The sequence below is a fragment of the Nyctereutes procyonoides genome, unplaced genomic scaffold (assembly GCF_905146905.1).
Source record: "Nyctereutes procyonoides isolate TBG_1078 unplaced genomic scaffold, NYPRO_anot_genome, whole genome shotgun sequence".
Classification (NCBI taxonomy): Eukaryota; Metazoa; Chordata; class Mammalia; order Carnivora; family Canidae; genus Nyctereutes; species Nyctereutes procyonoides.
In genome coordinates, this window is record NW_026575147.1 from 20599354 (window position 1) to 20613042 (window position 13689).

General features: G+C 43.6%; 2 protein-coding genes across 8 annotated transcripts in view; one reads left to right on the plus strand and one right to left on the minus strand.

Annotated features, from left to right (window-relative positions):
* The first annotated feature begins 7 nt into the window (after positions 1–7).
* On the plus strand, positions 8–2398 carry PSMB4 (proteasome 20S subunit beta 4). Its single transcript, XM_055312285.1, has 7 exons — positions 8–175; positions 407–613; positions 895–1041; positions 1219–1300; positions 1665–1781; positions 1988–2076; positions 2278–2398. Exons 1-7 carry the CDS (start codon positions 36–38, stop codon positions 2288–2290), a joined length of 795 nt encoding a protein of 264 aa, XP_055168260.1. The 5' UTR covers positions 8–35; the 3' UTR covers positions 2291–2398.
* Positions 2399–3432: 1034 nt separating this feature from the next.
* The window catches only part of POGZ (pogo transposable element derived with ZNF domain), a 46249-nt gene continuing 35992 nt past the window's right edge, over positions 3433–13689 (minus strand). For 4 of the 7 annotated variants that reach the window (XM_055312456.1, XM_055312453.1, XM_055312451.1 and 1 more), the window contains 9 exons: positions 12170–12270; positions 11483–11629; positions 8938–9072; positions 8657–8829; positions 8360–8500; positions 7861–7917; positions 7544–7656; positions 7298–7322; positions 3433–7163 (listed from right to left, as the gene is read on the minus strand). In XM_055312456.1, the coding sequence (XP_055168431.1) occupies positions 5492–7163; positions 7298–7322; positions 7544–7656; positions 7861–7917; positions 8360–8500; positions 8657–8829; positions 8938–9072; positions 11483–11629; positions 12170–12270 (2564 nt within the window). In that variant the 3' untranslated portion in view covers positions 3433–5491. Of the gene's footprint in view, positions 7164–7297; positions 7323–7543; positions 7657–7860; positions 7918–8359; positions 8830–8937; positions 9073–11482; positions 11630–12169; positions 12271–13689 lie in introns of all 7 variants that reach the window. The other 3 variants (XM_055312450.1, XM_055312452.1, XM_055312449.1) reach the window with 1 other exon arrangement.

The window sequence follows — 13689 nt, forward strand, 5'->3', positions numbered from 1 at the left end:
CAAGCGCCGTCATTTCTTCAGCCACCGTGACTAAGATGGAAGCGTTTCTGGAGTCGCGGTCCAGGGTATGGGCCGGTGGTCCCGCCCCGGGGCAGTTTTACCACATCCCGCCTAGTTCTGTTGCCTCCGTGGAGCCGGCGTTTTCTCCTTACGGGGGTCCGGTTACGCGCACGCAGTAAGTTCTTGGCGTCCGAGCCTGCGCAGGAGGCGGGACGCTGAGGCCTGGTCGAGCCGGACGGTTCGGAGACAGCCGGGGAAGGCGCCCCAAGGCCGCGAACGGCGGGGACCACGGCGCGGAGTCCCGGAGAATGGAAGGGGAGATGGAAAATCAGAAGCGGAACCACTGCGCGGAAGAGGGCTCAGGCCCTTCTCCCGTGCCTCCCCTCATCTCCCTCCCTCTGTCTAGGAACCCCATGGTGACCGGGACCTCGGTCTTGGGTGTCAAATTCGAGGGTGGAGTGGTGATTGCAGCAGACATGCTGGGCTCCTATGGCTCCTTGGCTCGTTTCCGCAACATCTCTCGCATTATGCGAGTCAACGACAGCACCATGCTGGGTGCTTCCGGAGACTATGCAGATTTCCAGTATTTGAAGCAAGTTCTCGGCCAGATGGTGTAAGTTATCTGGAGATTAGGGAGTAGATCCCAAGTGGGGAGAGGAATTCACTGTATTGTTTTTTAATATCCCCTTAGAAGTTCTGGGGTGGGGGAATTTGAGGCTGTAGCCGAGGACAGGAGAATTGCTGAGGGTGGAAGATGATAGTGTTTGCAGCACATAGTTTTTGGCGTTAGGCAGTGTAAAATGAGGAAGATTGTGGTAACTTCTTTGGGGTGAGGGTGGATGGAATTCCCGACTTCCATTCTCTCCTTTTTTCTCATGACTTATTCCTTTTAAGGATTGATGAGGAGCTGTTGGGAGATGGACACAGCTATAGCCCTAGAGCTATTCATTCATGGCTGACCAGGGCCATGTACAGCCGTCGCTCCAAGATGAACCCCCTGTGGAACACCATGGTCATTGGAGGCTACGCTGATGGAGAGAGGTTGACTTGAAATAACTTAATTTCCCCGACTATCTAACCTCTAGTGTCTATGTAGTGTCTTGTCTCTTCTCCCTAAGAGAATGTCACTTCTCAGACCCCATGGCCCCATCCTTCAGCTAAGATACCCAAGAAAACCTAAGATGAAAATTAGTTCTTTGACCTGTTGTGTCCTGTTAGCTTCCTCGGTTATGTGGACATGCTTGGTGTAGCTTATGAAGCCCCTTCGCTGGCCACTGGTTATGGTGCATACTTGGCTCAGGTACGTGCGGGAGAGGTATGGGGGAGGCAGTGGGGGCTCATCTCCTTGGTTCTTCTCTTAAAATTCCAACGTGAGGATAGACTAAGATCCCTCCTGCTGGCAGATAGTTTTCTTTGTAGTCTGAAAGCTGTATGTGTTGGCACTTACATTCTGTTGATAACGTGGTGTGTCAGATTCAGTAGACATGTGCAGAGAGAAATGCCCTACAGTTTACCCTTCAGGTTGGTGTTAGCACAAGTAAGCAGAATTCATTCTGGTGAGGCAGAAGGCAGAATGTCATTTTATGCTGCTTTTTACTTTGTGAATTTGGGACAGATGGGTATTCAACCCCTGGTAATCTCCCATGTTCTTCCCATTTCCCTAGCCTCTGCTGCGAGAAGTTCTGGAGAAGCAGCCAGTCCTGAGCCAGACTGAAGCCCGAGAGCTAGTGGAACGCTGCATGCGAGTGCTTTATTATCGAGATGCCCGCTCCTATAACCGGGTGAGGAAGGACATGAATAATAGAGGATAGGACTCTTAACTAGCGAGCTCTCCATAGTTTCAGTACCTGGGTCTTTGCTTTTGAAGAACAGATTGCAGAATTTCCTATTTTCAGATTAGGGGAAGATCCTCTCCTTGACCTTTGAGCAGGCCTCAGGGACTTCATGTGGGGTGGGCATGTTCATTGGGAGTTCTGCTTTCTTTCAGTTTCAAATTGCCACAGTCACCGAAAAAGGTGTTGAAATAGAGGGACCACTCTCTGCAGAGACCAACTGGGAGATTGCTCACATGATCAGGTGACTGAAATTAAAGTTACAGAAGGAAAAATAAGTGGTAGAACAGTTGGGAGGCCCCTTGGCTTGCACTAAGCTGCATTTTTCTGGAGGTCTTAAAAGGATTCTTTGGATGGAGAGGGTTTTGGTTGGAGGATAGAGTTGCTTTTGGGAATTCATTCCTCCCCCTCTGCTTCACAGTTTTTAAATGCTCTTTCTTTTTAGTGGTTTTGAATGAAATTCAGATGCATTATCCAGAATTGAAGTTGTGCCCTTCTTCTAACTTTGAACTTGGCTGGTTCAAAGGTCTACTTTTCTATTGTAAAATAAATTCTTTGAAATGCTTGCTGAGTGGTTTTATTGTCTGACTAGGTCATACCAAGAGTGCAGGTGTGAAGTACTGCCATGTGCCATCTCCCTCCCTGGTCAGATAACCCTGCTTTGGCTCTTGATTCTAGAGCAAATACAGGATTCTCTGCATGACAGTACAGGAGGATCCACTACCATCTTCATTTGGGCCTATACTAACAGCTTTGTATAGATGCCAGGCCTAATCTTTGTGGGATAACAAAAGTACTTAACGTTTTTCTTAAACATTGCCACCCATGTGCTAGATTCTTACGGATTTTCTGGTATGTTGGCTGCAAATATTTTAGTTAAAACACCATTTCAAAGATAGAGAAATGTAGCATCTAGTAAAGCTGCTCTGGGTAAAGTTATTCCCAAGCAGGACTGGCCTGACAGCTTTAATCCCTCACCCATGTCACCTCCTCACCTTCAATAGAGGAAATACGAAGTAATTTCATTTAATTTAAATGTTTATTGTCCAAATCTACTATCAGAAGACCTCTTTAAAGTATTATGTGTTCAAAAAAAAAAAAAGTATTATGTGTTCATTTAAAAGTCCTTTTAGCCATAAATCAAATCATTTGGAGTGTTAGCCAAATTCTCCCAAAATGGTGTTAAACCTGAATTTAAAAAATGAACACCCAGGGCACTTGGGTGGCCCACTGGTTGAGCGTCTGCCTCCGGCTCAGGTCGTGATCCCTGGGTCCTGGGATCTGGTCCCATATCGAGCTCCTTGCAGGGAGTCTACTTCACCCTCTACTTAGGTCTCTGCCTCTCTGTCTCCTGAATAAATCTTTTAAATAAATAAATGAACACCCTAGGTGATTCTGATGCATATCCTCTCTAAACTGCTTTGAGAAACTAGCATAGGCAGCAAACTCAAACTTGCAGAAGTTCAATGAGGTGAGAGAGTGGAGGGGGAGACTGAAATATCCCTGCATTTTATCATCCCATGTCATAACAAACTAGTAAGTCAAAGGAAACTATTAGTTTTCTATTTGTCTTCCACATACTCAGTCTCAACACAGAAAGTAGTCAATAAATACTTTATTGATTAAACTGAATTATAAAAAAAACAAAACAAAAAAAACTTCCTTCTACTACTAAGCCATGCAGGCAGAATCCACAAATGTAACTTCCTGGCCAAAACCCAGCTGATCCACTGTTGGTGTTATATAGTCTTAAAAAAACTACCCATCAAGAAAGTCACAGTATGCAGAGGCCAGGAACCCAGCTCTGCTGAGGCTGGGGCTGCTGTGGAGACTACCAAAGAGAAGGTTAGGTCATTGTAGATAGTTGACCATAGTTCTTGAACTTTCTCAAAGGCAAAGGGTTGACTTCGAAGTCCATTTTAATGTCAAAATGGCATCAGGCAAAAAGCTGGGGAAGAGAAGCCCAAGAGAAGATAGATCCTCAGTTCACTTTTCAGATGCCATGGGTTCACGAAGCTGGCCAAGCTGTTTATGGGCAGGATCACTCCAGTTCACTATATTATAGTGTGCTGGGAGTTAAAAAAACAAAAAATGGAGGTGAGGAGAAACAGGCGTAACAAGTGTCACACCCGTACCACCAGGCCCATCACATCTTGAGCATGTCCCAGTCTGTGAAAGCCTACTAAAATAGGATTACCTAGAAAAAAAAAAACCACATTGTTTATAAATCCATTTCCCCTCATTTTATTAAATGTCCCACTTATATACATTTTAAAGATGAACCATTTACAAGCCTGTGCAGGCTGCCTCCTTGGCTCCCAGGAGGGACATGTTGCTGAAAGCCTTGGGATGGAAGGTGTAGCTGTGGGAAAGCTGGCCTTGGGTTTTTGTTCCTTTTCTCTGTATGATACAGTACATTTCAGTTTATAACTGTGAGTACATACAGTTAAAAAAAATCCCTCATGCAAATTGTAGAAACATTTTCTTTCCTTGAAGCTGGCAGTGAAAAATAAAGATTCATGTCTTTCTTTGTGCACACCCCTGTGTGTTTCTTCTTCAGGTCACATTCTTCTCTAAGCATTAAGAGGAATAAGGAAAGCCACAGAGTAAGCAGGATTTCAACAAGTGGTCTGTCTTATTTTTAAAGTTCAACACTTAACTTCTTGCACAATTAGCTCCTGGATGTAGGACATGTGATCTCTTGAACAGGCATGCTGTCCACTTAACATGATGAAGACCCATACACTGGCTTCCACCCTAACACTGTGTGATCACCTCAGTACCTCTTGCTTGCTAATGACACATGTATGATCCTTTGTCCAGAGTAATGGTGTGAGCATGGGAAAAGGGGCCAAAGATCCCAAGTGCAAACAATACTCATTTTGTCATGTTTTTGTTGGAGAGAGGGTGGTGAGGAAAAACAAATCTAATTCATCATTCTGGATGAGACGTGGTTTCATGCATTTTTTTAAAGCCACAATTTTGTATCTCTAAGAGTTGCTGTAGAAACCAACATCTCTGGAGAGGGAAGGAAAGAAAGGAGAAGGAAGAGAGAGTTCAGTGGGATTTTTTCCATTTTCATTTTTATATAAAAGTGTTAAGACCACAATGAAAAAAGTTTTATCCATATATATAATAAACCAGTTTGTGAGCTACATATTTTTTTGTCTTTCCCATCTTCAGAAATGTTCTCACATTGACAATGGTTGAATAACATGCCCAAAGACACTGCCACACAGTAAAACAAAGAGAAAAACCCAGATGTACTATGATACAATTGAGGTAAAAGGGGAAACAAAAAAATTAACATTCGCCCACAAAGAATTTTTTTTTTCTTTTTCTTGATTTTGTCAGAAAAATACCAAACAGTGATTTAAATTAAAAAAAAAAAAAAAGTCACCAAAACCTGTTTTTAGCAGAAGTGAACGACCAATGGGCCAGCTCCTTGGCTCAGATGGGATCACTACTGGTATTCCTAATAATCCACAAATCCACAGGGAAACAGAAGTCAACATGGGGGGTGGGGTGGGGAGTGGTGGCATAAAATTAAAAAATAAAAACGAAATACCCCACCTGGCATAACCCCTTTTCCCTAAATTCCTCTACCCCCCCTTCACACTTTCCCACCCCCACTCTGCACCCGCTCATGACCCCAACACTCAAATTTCCATCAGATCTAGGTCGGCTTCTTCAAAGCCATAAAAAGACTCGGTCTCGCTTTCGCCCTCAAAGAGCTGATGAAGGCTTTCAGGCTCAATTGTCTCTTCAGGAGATGACCTGGGTCGGGGAGTGGAAGCTGAGGGTTCCTCAGACTGTTCCCCACTCAGCTTCAGTTGCTCCTCTAGGGACGCAATGAGCTCCTCCTGCATGTCAGCATTTCTTGTAGGCGAGTTAATGTTGCCATCAGGGCCAGGCAGAACGCTAGCCACGAGGAAGGACCGCTGTACCAGCTCTGGACAGTCCCCAATGACACCCAGCACCTCAGCCAGCCAGACCAGCACCAGTTGAAGCAGGACATCGGAATCGCATGCAGTATCTGCCATTTCCCGGGCCTGCTCCTTCCACTTTTTGTGTAGGAAGTTCTTGACAGTTCGTTTGATGCATACATCTAACGGCTGGATTTTGGAGCTACAGCCTGCTGGGACCACCGCGGGCAAGGTGCTAGAGGCACTAAGCATAGCCAGCACCTCTTCCGACAAGTGAGTGCGGTGACAGTCCATCACAAGCATGCCTTTGCTACGCTGGCAAGCAGTGTGCTTCTGCCACACCCGAGCTGACCACAGCTCCATGATCTCATCATCACTGTAGCCACTCTCCTTTGCCTCTAGCAATATCGAGTCTGGCACATTAGCAGGTTGATCCATTTGTCCTCGGTAGAAAACCAGGGTGGGGAGGACAGCGCCGTCTGCCAGAATGGCCAGCACCACATCACACCAAGGTTCCCCTGTGCCCACTGTCTGCAGGGCATTCTCCTTCCGGTCATCACTGCTCAGCACCTCTGTATCTAGGAACAAGGAGATCTCATCAATGGCCACAATCATGGACAAGGGTAAGTCCTGGTTGTGAATCTGTCGTTGTACGAATTCAATGAAGAGTCCTGCATTCTCTGCCACATCCTTCGGTAAGGTATGGGCCACAGCTCGCCGGGCATGGGGAGTCAGGTGGTGCCGGAGCATGAAACGCACAGCCCACTCATAGGAGATTTTAAACCCCCCCTCCAAAGAACGTCCTATTTTGGTGGCCTTCTGGAACAAGGTCTCCTCATTCACAGGTAGCTGCTGCTCTCGCTGAGTTAGCACCCACTCAGCCAGCTTCTCTTCTGCTTCTAAGCTCAGATATTTGCCCTCCAGATTCTCCCCCTGGGAGGCCTGGAAGCGCCGAAGCCAACGCCGGATCCGTCGTTGGGGATTTCGGAAGTGTTCGGCGGCCTGTTCTGTATTGCAGCACAAGGCAAACAGTACCACTCGAAGCTTCTTCACAGACAGCTGCTCCTTCTTGCCAACCCCACTGCCATTACCGCCCCCTGTTGCCTGCTCAGACTCCTGGATGACTGGGCTCCCTTCATCCTGGTCATCAACATTCAGACATTCAGCCCCCTCTGCAGCCAAGGGCAGAAGGGCTAAAGGCTGGGAGTGGGTTGGGGTTGGTGGCGGGGTTGCGGTTGACGCTGGTGACGGGAGTGCTTGGGTCATAGGAGTCGGAAGCTCTTCAGGCTCAGCTGAGGTGGCCCCCCCAGATTTCACAGTGGCAGTTTTATTAGAGGAGAAGGCAGGAGGAGGATATATATTCTTCAAGCTCCGGTCATGTACTCGGTCACGAGTATGGCCATGTCTAAAGGATTTAGCAAAGAGGAAAAGAAAGCTCAGTTAAACTAGGGAAATGAAATACTAATAGTAGCAGTGATAGTAATAAAAAAGATGAAACACATTGAAAATAGAAATTAAACCATGAAGTAAGTTTGTTACCTTGAGTGAGACATCCAAGTGAATCCTATGGGAAATGAGACAATAAAGAAATGTTAACTCAGAGAAGAAACAAGCCCCCCAGTCCTATATAAATGTCAGGTTGGAATGGTTAATCCCTTCCAATGTAGTGATGTCTATCTTAACAGTGAAGGTACTAGCGCAGGCAGAGATGCTCCTGACTCCTATGGTAAGACTTGTATCCTTATTTTTTTCTCTTGTCCCACTAACTCCCATCTCACTACTTACCTCGTGGTAGGATACTGCTGGATCTGTGAGAGGGGTTGAATACCAGATGCTTGGCCATGGCATCTCCCACAGAGGTAACAAAGGTACATGAAGTGCAAGCCAGCTTGATTCCACTAAGAAAAAGAATCCAAGAGTATATAAAACAAATACAACAGTCACAAGAGGGATAAGATCTGAGGCTTAACAACTTAAGAAAAAAAGACTGTCCTTTCTCCTCTCTCTCAAATTAATTCACATATCCCCTGAAAGTTAATTAAAAGGATTTAATATAAGAACATAAAAAAAAATCAAGAGACCATCAGTAAATTTTTCCTTACCTCACAGAATTTTTAAACAAAGCCAAATACTTAGGGCTCTTGCGTGGAACATGATTGCTGAGAAAGACAAAGAAAAAGTAGCATGAGTCAAGAGGTTCTGATCATTAAATGAGATCACCAGTCTTTGACTATATTCCAACAAAAGAGATGGCTCTTCAATCCATCCTCACCTCAACTCAAATCACTTTTCCTATCATATTAATATTCCCTTTTAGTATGCATATGAATTACCAGGAGAGCCATTAAGACACATTCAGCCTGAGTAGCCTGGGGGTGGAGAGCAGAGGCTGAAGTTCTAAGCTGGTCTTTAGGCCACACTCTAAGTAGCAAGGTCCTACAAAATTAGAACACAGGCCATCAGAGCCAAATGAACACGGGTTTGACTCTTACCCGGCTAGAAGAGATGGACAAACAGCTCTTAAGAGTTGAAGGAGGGAATGAAATGAGTTCTGGAGAATCTGTACTCTCAGACAGGATCCGTGGTTTAACCATGACTTACTTGATCATGTGGTTGGCATAGGCTCGAGAGCAGCAGGTGCTATAGCGACACAGAGAGCAGTGAACATAGGTAGGGAAATGATTAGGGAAATCTGGGATTTCAAAGCTGCACTCCAGGCACGTCTGCCGGCCCATAACACTCCTATCAAGAAACAACAAAAAATTCTTGTTATTGCCCCGGGAGTGTTCAAATTGTGGGGGCTTCAGACAACAGATCCTGCTAAAGGCTACTAGATTACACTGGCTATAGGAACAGTTGTGTCCACCCAGCCCCCAACCTCCAAAAGGTGGCACTGACATTTTCCTAACAGCTCTCTTCTGAACGTTGCGCCGGACAGGGGGATAAAGGAAGACAGGCAGGGGGTCTGTTGAGGAGGTCAGTGGTGCTGCCTCCTGTAAGGTGCTGGGAGATGCATCATTGGAGGAAACAGGAACAGTTCGTGGCTGCCCTCGGGAAGCCCGGATTGTCACCTGCGAGCCAAGGGAAGGAACAATTTAGACACTACCCACTGTAAATCTCAGAGTACTGATATTCCTCCCCTCATGGATTTATGAAAGAAATGTTGTCAAGCCCTTCACCTTGGTGCCTGGTTTCAAACCTTCCAGCTGCTTGGGTTTACGGAAGGTTTTGTGGTGCTGAAGCTTGTGTTCAATTTTGTCCTTGGCAAAGAGAAACTGCAGCCGGCATTTGTTGCAGTGATAAACATTCCTCTTCTGAGGAGGGAAAAAGAAAGAGAATCCCTTAAAGGTTCCCAATATATTTTTGTCCCTGATGAGATGGTAGATTAATGCTAACAATCACTCTTCCGCACCTTTCTATGGATAACTGAACAAGGAAGAAAAAAATACACAACACGACACCAAAACCTACCATTGAGAATCATCACCTCCCATGGTCCCAAAGAAAGACAGACTCAGCCAGAATAACTAGGTCCTCCAACCATCTCTTCCTGACTTGGTTTAACAATGTGGATTAGTGGCTTCAACTTTATTTAGCCCTACTTTGTCTTTATAATGCAGACAGTGCTACCTACTTCTGGACATTCTTTTCTCTTTTTTTTTTTTTTTGAACACAGTAAAATGTATTATGTGATTTTTTAAAAATCATACTTTTTATTCCATACTCCTTCATGTTTTAAGTTTGCCTTCAATTCCAACCCTCCATCCCTTTGCACAGAAACAACTTGTTACCAGTTTCTTGGGTATTTTTTCATGGACAATCTATGCGCATAACCATAAAACACACACACACACACACACACACACACACATCTCAAATCACCACCTCCTTGTTTGCCCTTTCTTTTTTTTCTCAACACGAATGACGGTATTTTTCTATCCCTTGCTATCTTTCCATTTAACACATCAATATATATGTAGATATGCACTTGTCCTTGTGAGACACATCTGAAGATTCCGACTGCCTACTACTGAAGTCCTTCAGAAACAGGAACCAGGCCTATGGTTTTCTTCCCAGGATATCAAGGCCCCATTACCTGAGTACAAGGGACAATTTCCATGCTGCTCTTTGGAAATACACATGTGGGGGATTATAGGCAGTCACCTCTGTGCAAATGAGTGTGTGAGCCCAAAGAGGGAGCTCACATATGAGAGTGCAGACATGGGCAAGTGTCAAACACAGGTGTACCCAGCCGGTTCTCCATTTTGTGCCTTCCCTAAGTACCTTCACTCTCCTCCTCTAGTGGCTCCTTTCTTGAAGGAATTTAAAACAAGACTCTATTTATTCCACTTTAAAAACAAAACACAAAAGCAACAACAAATTCTCTGATACCTCTTCCTCTGGATCTGCTATCCTCAGTCTTCCCCTTCTGAAACTTTTAAAAATAAGTTGTCCCCATTTTCTCACCTCTTCATTCATCCTGCTGAAATCTGACACTCACTCTGCTAACCAACCACATGGTTCCCATCAATGTTGCTAAAGGCTGGCCTCTAAGTTTCTATGTTGCTGACATCTTCCTGCAACATTCTGATCACACCCTTTTCTTCAAAACTTTCCTCCCCTCAGCTTCCTTGACATCAAGTCTCTTCTGCTTTTCCTCCTAGGACTACTATGGCTTTGTAGAGAGAGTCTTCAGAGGTTCATCTTATTCTCAATTGGGGGTGAGGGAACATGGCAACTTCTATGTTTAAAATCACCTGATTCATATAATAATGATTCCTAAGTATGTATTCCACAACCCAGGCTTTTCTCCTAGGTTTCAGACCTATATATCCAACTATTTGTTCAGTAGACAACTACAGCTGCTGTCCACAGACATTGCTAACTCAGAATATCCAAACGCATAATCCCTACTTCCGCTGTCAACCTTAGTTTCTACAATGTTTCTATCAGTACATAGTCATACCATTCATTTTTTCCCAGAACAGAATTTTAAGCACTATTCCTAATTCCTACCTCACTACCTTCACTGAATCCTTTACAATCATAAATATCACTTACTTTCTCAATCTCTCTCAACTCTATCTTCTTCATTTCAAAGCCAATAGCTACTACTGTCCCTCACCTAAACCAAAAGAGCCTTTGGCGTGTCCCCCTAACTCTGGTCTTAATCTCTCCTTTCAATTCATTCTCCTAGTGCAGCCAGAGTACTCATAACTTAAACAAATTTGAACCTATCACTCAAGAACTTAAAAAAATTCCCTTTAATGCCTCCCGAATGACCTCCCTTTTCATGCCTTGCAGGATTCTCCACCACCTATTTCCTAACTTCCAACCTCCTCCTATACCCCACACTCCAAACATACTGAACTTCCTTTAATTCTTTGAACCTCCATACTTTCATTCTGTGCTTGGAGGACACTGTTCTTCCACTCCACTTCACTTCCTCATACTTCAGGTGGCTCCCAAAATAGGTACATGCTTTTCTATATCTTATACTTCCCCTAACACAATACTCTCCACGTTCTACTTTACCATTTGTCTTGTGTAACACTAAATTCCTGGCACCTAGCTTAGTGCACGGCACGTAACTGAAATTTGGGAAATTTTTGCAAATACACTTATTGTATCTTCCTACCAAAATTATCTGACTAGCTCAGCCCTGGCCCCAGCATCCACTAAATTAAAAAAATGAGAATATGGGAATTGCTTGGTGCCTGGTACCTGGTGCCTCATGTAATGCTGCTGGAATGCATTGCCATTTTTGAAGACCTTCAGGCAATAAGGGCAGAGCAGATGCCGAGTATCCTCATGGATCATCCGAAAATGGACATCTACCTCAGAGTAGAGTGAGGAGCGATACTGACACACCTGAGTCACATAAGAGGGAAAATAAGCTAAGAGTGAACAACTAAGGCCTTAAAAAAAGAGGTAGTAACAGAAAATGTCAAAATAAGAGGAAAAAAATAAGTTTTCCTAAATGTATAGAAATCAAATTATTATTCTGACTCTGTAATGAAGGGCTGTTTGTGATACATTCAGCTGTGGGTTAAGATTAAAATGGCGGAAGGTCAAGAAAGTCTGAGAACAATCCACTTTGTGACTAAGAGGAGCAAAGCTTTCTTTGTCCATCTCTAGAGGGCAGTTCAGGAGACACACTCCTGTAGTACATGTGTATGTTCTCTGACTAGGTTCCCTGGCTGGGTACATGCACATGTTCCTTTAATGGTTTTCTCTGGCACAGAAAATCCTGAGAATGGACCCTATGTCTATTATTTCTTCTGGATCTCTGCAGTATTCCTAAAACTGAGTGAGTGTATACAGTAGGTATTCAGCAATGTGCATTAGTGGATTTTCTGTATTCAGCCTAAGAGCAAAATGGCTGAAGCTCCCTAGAGAAAAAGGCAATACCTGGCAGACATAAGGCATCTCTCCAGGCTTATGAGTATCCTTCATATGCTGGAGAAATAGTGGCTCACTCTCAAACGCCCACTCACAGATCTTGCACTTGGCTGTAAGAAGAAAAATAATCAATAAATCCAACTGAAAATAAGACCAAAGTCCTGCTGACTCAATCTTGATTTTCCCTGACTTCTCTATTTTTACTTTCAATAGTCAGTACATCATTAAGTCTCTTCTTTCTTTAAAATGGATCTGTCTTGGGGCACCTGGGTGGCTCAGTGGTTGAGCGTCTGCCTTTGGCTTAGGGCGTGGTCCCGGGGTCCTGGGATTGAGTCCCACATCGGGCTCCCTGCAGGGAGACTGCTTCTCCCTGCTTCTCTGTGCCTCATGAATAAATAAAATCTTAAAAAATATATATAAATAAATAAAATAAAATGGATCTGTCTTAACATCTGTATTGCTGCTAACAGCAAACCTTATGCCTTGAGCTCAGCCTTCTTACTAAAGCTCCATTTCAGGTTTTGAACCGTCTACAAGACATTTTAATTGGATATTCTACCACCAACTCTAACTTAATTCAGCCTCCTCCTGATTCCATTGTTTCCCTTCTCACTTCCCCACCCCCCCCCCTGCACTCAGGCACTATCTCCGAGTCTACACCCCGTGTTCTGTCACTATTATTTCATAATGTATCTAGCAATGGTCATTTTGCCATTCTCACAGACAAAAACTTAGTAAAAGCCCACATGATTTCCTACTACTAATCAGCTGGCTTCCAATAATACCTCATGTCTCTACAATAAATAAACAGTGTCTATGCTTTAAATACCATTGCCAAGTGAATTATTTTAAATTACTACACTACTTCATTCCTCTGCTCAAGGATAAATAATGATCTTCTATGAATAATTCCACAAACATCTACTAAATGAGTACAAGAATTTGTCCTCAAAGGACTGACAATGGTGACAGAAGTTCTTGCCTTATTATGAGTTGTTGAGGTAATTAAACTTTGAAACTGGTCATTTTGTCAAGCTTATAAAAGCTGTAATTCTGAGTAATAAAAATTTGAATTGCTACATATCATATTTTGAATTAAACAGGCACAGTAAAAAATAAATAAATAAACAGGCACAGTAATTGTTTTTCTGTCACTGGGATTATTTTCAAGTTTTTACAAGTATGGAAATTGTAAATTTGAAGCTTTGAGCATTTACTGGACCATGTCCAACCCGTTTCCCCACAAGAGTAAAGTTGAAATAATCCTTTAAAGTGTTAAACAAAAACCAGGGATTCTTGATCTGGGGTCCATGTTCGATGCCTCAGGGAACCTCAGTATCCCCTGAAATTATTTGCAAAAGAATAAAATCTTTATTTTCTGGGAAGAAGTTTCACAAGTTCTGTGTTTATCTCAAAGGGGTATGGGAACCCATTTAGAAGCACTGGCCAGAGATTCATTAGATGCTACGAAGATACAAGTAAATAAAAAATTTTGTCTCAAAGAATGAACAGAAGCTATAAGATATATA